The sequence below is a fragment of the Sphaerodactylus townsendi genome, linkage group LG06, assembly GCF_021028975.2.
Source record: "Sphaerodactylus townsendi isolate TG3544 linkage group LG06, MPM_Stown_v2.3, whole genome shotgun sequence".
Taxonomy (NCBI): domain Eukaryota; kingdom Metazoa; phylum Chordata; class Lepidosauria; order Squamata; family Sphaerodactylidae; genus Sphaerodactylus; species Sphaerodactylus townsendi.
The window spans coordinates 133,073,712-133,081,240 of record NC_059430.1 but is presented as its reverse complement, the minus strand read 5'-3'; the positions used below and the strand labels follow the sequence as shown (position 1 = coordinate 133,081,240).

Here is a 7,529-nt window from a genome sequence, read left to right as displayed (position 1 = left end):
CTCCTGGCTCTGCCTTTGTTCCCTGACCCTGGGGCTCTCAGTTGCTTCTGTTTCCTCAGGGAGGGGAGAGATGTTTGTCTGCAAGATGATGCTCTTTGCTTAATTTCTAAAACAAGCCAGTTGGAACCTGCTTGGCAGATTGGCCCTGGACCCAGATGTAGAGAGGCTGGCTGAGGAAGACTTTGCTCTGTGCATGCTCAGAGGGCTCTGTGCTCAGAGCTCAGATTAGGCCCTGCATGTTCCAATGTGACATGTTCTACGGGTGACCCCTGACTCTGTGTCCCACATCGCTCCGGCATACTACTTTTCTGTCTTCTCCTGCAGGGAGCGCTGCAGTTCTGGCAGGCCCAAGGAGTGAATGGATTCCTGGTGGCCAAGGACCCCCCCTGGCGTCTGGATGTAGTAAGTACACTGTCAATCAAGGATGTAGGTAAGGGAGGGTTCTCGGGTTTAACTCCCCCATTACATGTCTGAAGCGCCACCCCGTTTGTGGTTTTTTTTGTATTTCTTTAGTGTTTTTTCAGTTTTTGACGTGCAGGGGGCACAGTTTTTAGGGTACCAGCACCAAATTTTCAGGGACTTGTTGGGAGACTCTCCTGATGATAGCACCCAGGTTTGGTGAGGTTTGGTTTGGGGGTCCAAAGCTATGGACTCCCAAAGGGGGTGCCCCATCCCCCATTGTTTCCAATGGGAGCTAATAGAAGATGGGGGCTACACCTTTGAGGGTCCATAACTTTGGACCTCCTGAGCCAAACTTCACCAAACCTGGGTGGTATCATTAGGAGAGTCTTCTAAAGATACCCTGAAAGTTTGGTGCTGCTAGCTTAACAATTGCACCACTGAAAGCAGGCACCCCCCAAATTTCCCCAGATTCTCCTTTTAAATCCACCCCCTTCGGCATGGATTTAAAGGGAGAATCTGAGGTCCCCAGTTTAAACATTGAAAGTGATGTTGTTTCAGGGTGGGGGAGAATCCACCCCCAAGCAGCATCACTTTCAATGTTGTTTTAACTGGGGACCCCAGATTCTCCCTTTAAGGTGGATTTAAAAGGAGAATCTGGTCTCCCTAGTTTAAACACCATTGAAAGTGATGCAGTTTGGGGGTGGATTCCAGCATCACAGTGGCCACCCATGGGGGAGGGGGTCGCAAAACTCAGATTTTGCACCGGGTTCCATTTTCCCTAGTTACGCCTCTGCCCAGAGGGGAGGGCAGAAGGGACTGCTGGCTGCCAGTGGGGAGCCCAGCCGGTGAGGGGGGGGGCAGGGGAGTCTGCCGTCTTTGGCCTCGGAAAGCTGGTTTTATAAGCACTGAGGCCGGGGGCGGGTCTTGGGGAGGCGTGGCACCACCCCCGAACCCTCCCATAAAAATATATTCCTACATCACTGCTGTTAATGGATAAGATCTGTGTGTTTGTGTCTGTGTCTGTTTGTCTGTGTGTCCAAAACTGCATTGCAGTTTCTCATCTCTGGCAACTTCAGTATGGGTGGGGGGGGGCTGTTCAGTCATGTGGCACCCACACCTGTGACAGTGTTCTGAGCACAGCATCCTCGACTTATCTTAAGAGACAGGAAGGTGCCTGCTTAATAGGCATGTAGAAGCAAAGGAGGATTTTTAATGTGCGTTTATGATTGGGAATGTGTGAGCCAGGACCAATGCTTGCTGGCTTGGCAGCATCCAGGTGGGATCCAGAGGACTCCTGGGGTCACAACAGATCTCTGAGGATCAGTTTCCCCAGAGAAAATTGCAGGTTTGGGGAATGGACTCTTTGGCATCACATCCCGGCTGAGCAGCAGTGGCGTAGTCGTTGTGAGTAGGTGCACTCTACTCTGGAGAACCAGCCCTGCCACTTGAGCTGTGGAGGCTTATCTGGGGAACTAGATTAGCCTATGCACCCCAACACACACCAGCTGGGTGACCTTGGGCTAGTCCTAGCTCTTCGGAGCTCTCTCAGCCCCACCCACCTCACAGGGTGTTTGTTTGGTGGGGGGGATGGAAAGGAGATTGTCAGCCCCTTTGAGTCTTCTTGCAGGAGAGAAAGGGGGTATACATCCAAACTCTTCCTCCTCCTCCTCTTCTTCTCTGCCCTTCCCAAACTCACCTCCAAATCCCCAGGAATTTTTCCATCTGGAATTGTGCACTGGCAATGTGGGGGGTGGGGCCCCAGGCAGCCCAGAGTCCTACCCCAGAAGCCCCGCCTCTGCACAGTCAAACGATGCCCCTGGATTCCACGTGGAGGAATTCAGGGGCAGGTGCACAATTTAAGGCTGGGGTCCAGTTCAACATTCTGCTGTGCTTCCACTTCCAATGGTGTGGGGGGGGGGGGGGGGGGGGGGAGCTCAGTGCTGAGCATCGCTTGCCTGGCCAGCCGCTGCCAGCAGGCGTCCCTCATGCCGGACATCAGACAGCAGACAGGACTGGTTCTCTCACCCAGCCACTGGGCTGAGCCCCAGAGATGCTGGCAGCCTGGTGGTTTGGGAGGGAAGTGCCTGCCGCACCCCTCCTGACCTGCAGACCGGCCAGACAGAACGCAGAGAGCTGGGGGGGGGGGGGTGGTTTGCTCCCAGGGTGTCTGGCCAAGAACATCCCCCCCCCTCACCATGCAGTTTGGCCCTTGGGTCAAAAGCTAGCCTGGGCCTGAATTTCAAGGTGTGGCCTATGATTGCAGGTCCTGAATGCCTGGAGCGACCTGGGCAGACAGAGAGGGATGGATCCAGACCAGGAGAGGTGAGCATTTGAGATCTTGGGGAGTGGGTGGGGGGAGTATCCCGCTACTTCCAAATTCCCCCTTTCCCAGCCCTTGTGCTGTGGGGTCCCGGGGTGGTGGTGGTGGTCAAACAGAGCATTGGGAGCTGGAGCATCAGCTTGTGTGGAAGGTTGTGCATTTGCCAATCCCCCGCAGAGTCCTGATGGTTTGGGACCAGAGCGAAACCTGCAACATTTCCCACTGGGTGCCAAGCAGGGTCATCCTCGCCTGCAACCTGCCAGGAAGCAAGGCGAATCTGACAGCCAGTGCCCTGACCCGGCGGGTGAGGGCGGCCTTGCAGAACCCCGGAAGACCGTGGCCCGGCTGGACGGTGAGCGGGGGGCCTCAGGCATCTCTGTGGCGCTTCATAATGGAGCAAACTAGTTAGCATCCTGTCGCTTGTGCAGAGGAGGGGGGCTGTCTTGGAGGGTGGGGGTATATTTGTGGGAATTAAAGGCCACGGCGAGGGGGGGGGCGAGGCCAATGGAGGAGGAGGAAGATGAGGGGCGACAGGGACCTCCCAGTAGTCTTCAGGATGAAAAAAGCAGCTGCAGCTTTGAAGCCAAAGAACTGGCAACATTGTGCAGGTGGCAGTTTTAAGAAAAGGTGGGGGAGGGGAGGAGGAGAAGGGCCCAGTTTCTGTGCACATGTGCCTTCTCTCCTTGCTCTCTTAGGTGGCCAGGGGGCTCCCACTGACTGCAGATTTGGGGGAGACACTTGGTGTTCTACTGTTCAGTCTTCCTGGAATACCCCTCTTGCAAGGTGGAGAAGGATCTCCAGTTCCACTGGGCAGTACCATGGTGAGTAAATAAACACTAGTCCCTGGTCAAATATTTGGAGTGGTGCAAAAGCAGAGTTCTGGGATAGGCAGGGTTTTTTTTGGGGGGGGGGGGAGGCATTCCCTCTCATCCAGAAGTCTGGACCATGCCATTTTGGTATCAGAATTTGAGTTTAATAAAATCTCACAGTTTCCTTTTTAAATCATTTTTTGAATGTCTCCATTTACAGTTTAAGGAATTTATCTAAATTTAGCAAAGAGTTTTGATCTGGAACAGACAAAAGCACAGACTTCCTCCCTCACCTCCTCACTTAGGGCCACTGACAGCCACTCAGTTAGATGGATTTAAGTGGGGGCCAGGCGGATGCATGGATGGATGGATGGATGGATGGATGGATGGATGGATGGATGGATGGATGGATGGATGGATGGATGGATGGATGGATGGATGGATGGATGGATGGATGGATGGATGGATGGATGGATGGATGGATGGATGGATGGATGGATGGAGAGGACTCTATCAAGGGCTGCCTGCCACCCTGACAAAGTGGAGCTTCCACATTCAGAGGCAGGAACCCCTGAATGCCAGTGTTGGAGGGGTAATTGGTGGGGCACTCTGCCCTCTGTGCCCCACTTGTGGGCCTTCAGAGGCGGTTTGGCTGGCCCCTGAATGCACCATCAGACACAGCTGCTCACCGGGTTCAGGACTCGAATTCAGGCTTTACAGGCAGCCGGAATCTTTCCACAGAAAGCACCACCCATGAGAAAGCTCTCCTGTGCAAATCCCCCTGTAATGAACGGAGCTGGCGTCCACACTTTTTTGGTGAGCTTTCGCACCCCTGCTGTTCACAGCTCTTGGTTCTGATGACGTTCTCTTCCTTCCTCAGTTGAAATTCTCTTTTTCTTATCTGTCTCTTGCAGAAGCCGGCCACAAATGGGCACCCTCTTACTACTCTCTACCGCTCCCTTTTGCCACTCCATGCAAGTTCATTTGCATTGCAAGGTGCCAGCTTTGCCGCTCTCCCCTTCACCAGTCCATCTGAAGACATCTTTGCTTTTCTCCGCCCTGGCACCTGTTCTGGTATTTTGGTGGTCCTGAACTTGGGCTCTCAGCCCTGCCGGCTCAACCTGAGCCAACCCGGCTTCCCAAACCATGCCAAGGTCTTGTTTAGCAGCTGCCCTGAGCCCCAGAGTGAAGTCAAGATGGAGGAAGTTCAGCTGGCCCCACACCAAGCTCTCTTCCTCAGAGTGCACTCAAGATAGGGCCATGATTGGCTTGCCTTCTGGGAACTTCTCACCAGGCAGCCAATTGGATGGCGAAGGAAAGGACAGTCTTATTGACTACTTTGCTGCTTTTGTGATTGGCAAGTGTTAGAGATGCTCTTGTCCTATTGGCTCTTGTGGACTCTTCATTCTTCTTACCATCGTGGTTTAAAAAGTTGAGAGAAGGGATTACCACTGGTCCTGCGTGGATAGGGAAGGGGAAGGGAGTGGGGATAGAGACCATGGATTGGGGCCATCTTTAATCACATGCAAATATTGGAATTAGGCTGGCACAAATGCAGGGAAGGGTTTCAGGCCCTTCAGCAGCCAGAGTTGAGCTGAGTGATTAATATTCTCAAAGAGCCAACTCCCCAGGGCAGATCCAGCCTCCCCTCCCACAATACAAACAGAGGAGGCAGGGAGCCACACGGGGCTTCGCTGGCCAGGCCCTAGTCTCACCCACCAGTGCACAGCATGTGGTTCCTGTGACTGGCTGGACATGGCTAGGTGTATACAGCATATGGCTAGGTGTATACAGCCTGCACACCTGGGGCAGGTCTTTAAATTGCTGCTTGGAGCTCCAGGTTCAAGTTATGCTGTTGCTGCTGCTGCTGTGTCTAGAGCAACACAAGCACTCCCTTCTTGCCTCCGGGCCATTTTTTTTTTTAGTTTCCCCACATTCCAATTTCTTCCTTCAGCATCAAAGTACCCCAAGAGATGGGTTTCATGACATTAATTAATCTGTGTAGACTTGCTTATAATACATAATTTGTACCATATGTTTTTGTTTTTATTGGCTTCCTTTGCATTCCTCCTTGCTCCCTGATGGAGACCCCAAAGTGGCTAACGGAGCAGCAGTGGCATAGTGGTTAAGAGCAGGTGCACTCTAATCTGGAGAACTGCAGTTTGATTCCCCACTCTGGCACTTGATCTGTGGAGCTTATCTGGGGAATTCAGATTAGCCTGTGCACTCTAACACATGCCAGCTGGGTGACCTTGGGCTAGTCATAGTTCTTCGGAGCTCTCTCAGCCTCACCTACCTCACAGGGTGTTTGTTGTGGGGATGGGGGAAGGAAAAGAAGATTGTAAACTCCTTTGAGTCTCCTTGAAGGAGAGAAAGGGGAGATATAAATCCAAATTATTCTTCTCATTCTCCTCCCTTTTATCCTGTCAGGTAGGCCAAGCTGAGACTGTGTGACTGGTCCATTGAGTTTCCATGGCAGTGTGGGGATCTGAATTCAGCTCTCCTGAATGCTCCCTGCCGGAGCCATCCCTTGGCACCAGCACCAGCTTTTTACTGCGAAAGCGGCAAGGAGGCTGGAGAGCCAGGAAGTTCTGCTCTGTCCACCGGGGGGAGCCTGCTGAGCTTCCCAGCCTGCATCCACACCATCTGTCCAGGCCCCAGTTGCATGGCCATAAGGTCTAGCTGCTTGGGTTCTCTTTTAATTGAAAGCTGAAGTCCTCTCTGGAAACTGAAGGGTGGGCCTCATGCTGGGTTTTGTGTGTGCAGATGTCCCCAAGTTCCCAAATTGGCATTCAGCAGATGACAAAGGAATTGGGGGAGGGGGTGGACATGGTGGGGCAGCTTCTGGGCGTTGATTCGCCCCACATTCTATCCTCTACAAAGGCGCTTTAATCAATTGCTAGAGGGGGAGGATATATGCTTTTGGTACGCGCCTTTCATCTCCTTTATTAAACCCCAAGCTGTTTGTGCAATCATGATTTGTGTTATTTCAAGGGGAGTCATTTCAGATATGTGAGGGGTTGTGTTGGGGTGGGAGAAAGAGGATCAGCTACAGGCTTTAGGCAAAAAATTGGATGGGGATGCAGCTGACAAATAGAACCCCCCCCCCCCCCCCCACTGGCCTGTGATACAGAAAGTTGTGTCCAGCCTGAGAGCAATAATTCAAATGGCAATCCTGCCTCCTTCTGCCCTGTTAATTATCAAGGAGCCCAATCCACCAGGAAATTCTCCAGTGCAAACTTCATCACAGTGAAGAGATGCTGTGCAAGAGCTTGATTTGCCATGCAGTTTAACCTGTGGAACTCATTGCTACAAGATGTGCTGATGGCAACTTGTTTGAGGACTTTAGAACAGAAAATGAGTCCTAGTGGATCAGGTCAAAGGTTCTTTCAGTCCAACAGCCTTTTCTGAACACAGAGGCCAACTTCATCCAGTTGGATAAAGCAGGAAGGATGCAAGCATGAACCCCCCCCCCCCCCCCCCCGCAGTAGTTGCTCTCTATGGCCAGTTTTTCAGATCCATGAGGAGGGAGCTGTCTGTGGCTGTTAGTTCTGATTCATGAATAGATCCCCCATGTACAGAAGCAATATACCTCTGAATACCAGTTGCAATGGGGCAATAGGAACAGGGTTTTGTTTGTGGGGTCTCTGGATGATCACAAAGGACCCCAGCCTACTTTGTTGGGCACGATCTAATCCAGTGCCTTCTTAGGCAGCTCCCTAGACCCTCCAGGTTCAAATGAAGTATATCTCTAAATATACCTCTTAGAGGGCCTGTAGCTGGACCAGACAGATCCTTGGTCTGATCAAGCAAAGAGCTGCTTGCTTGTTGAGTATTTGTATTGTCAACTGGCTTTTGTGGTTTTTCCGGGTTATGTGACTGTGGCCTGGCAGTTTTCACCCGTCACACAGGCCGGAAAACGCACAACAAAAACTCACAGCAGATACAAAATCAACTCACAAGGTTCAAATCTTAGTTAGATCCTCCTCTGCTAAGTA

At 52.1% G+C, this 7,529-nt stretch overlaps 1 protein-coding gene across 1 annotated transcript; it reads left to right on the top strand.

The window, feature by feature from the left end:
• Positions 1–364: 364 nt before the first annotated feature.
• Positions 365–5,709, top strand: LOC125434245. The gene is made up of 5 exons (XM_048499359.1): positions 365–402; positions 2,666–2,724; positions 2,900–3,074; positions 3,418–3,543; positions 4,446–5,709. The coding sequence occupies exons 2-5, from the start codon at positions 2,705–2,707 to the stop codon at positions 4,785–4,787; spliced, it is 663 nt and encodes a 220-aa protein (XP_048355316.1). The 5' UTR covers positions 365–402; positions 2,666–2,704; the 3' UTR covers positions 4,788–5,709.
• The last annotated feature ends 1,820 nt before the right edge of the window (positions 5,710–7,529 follow it).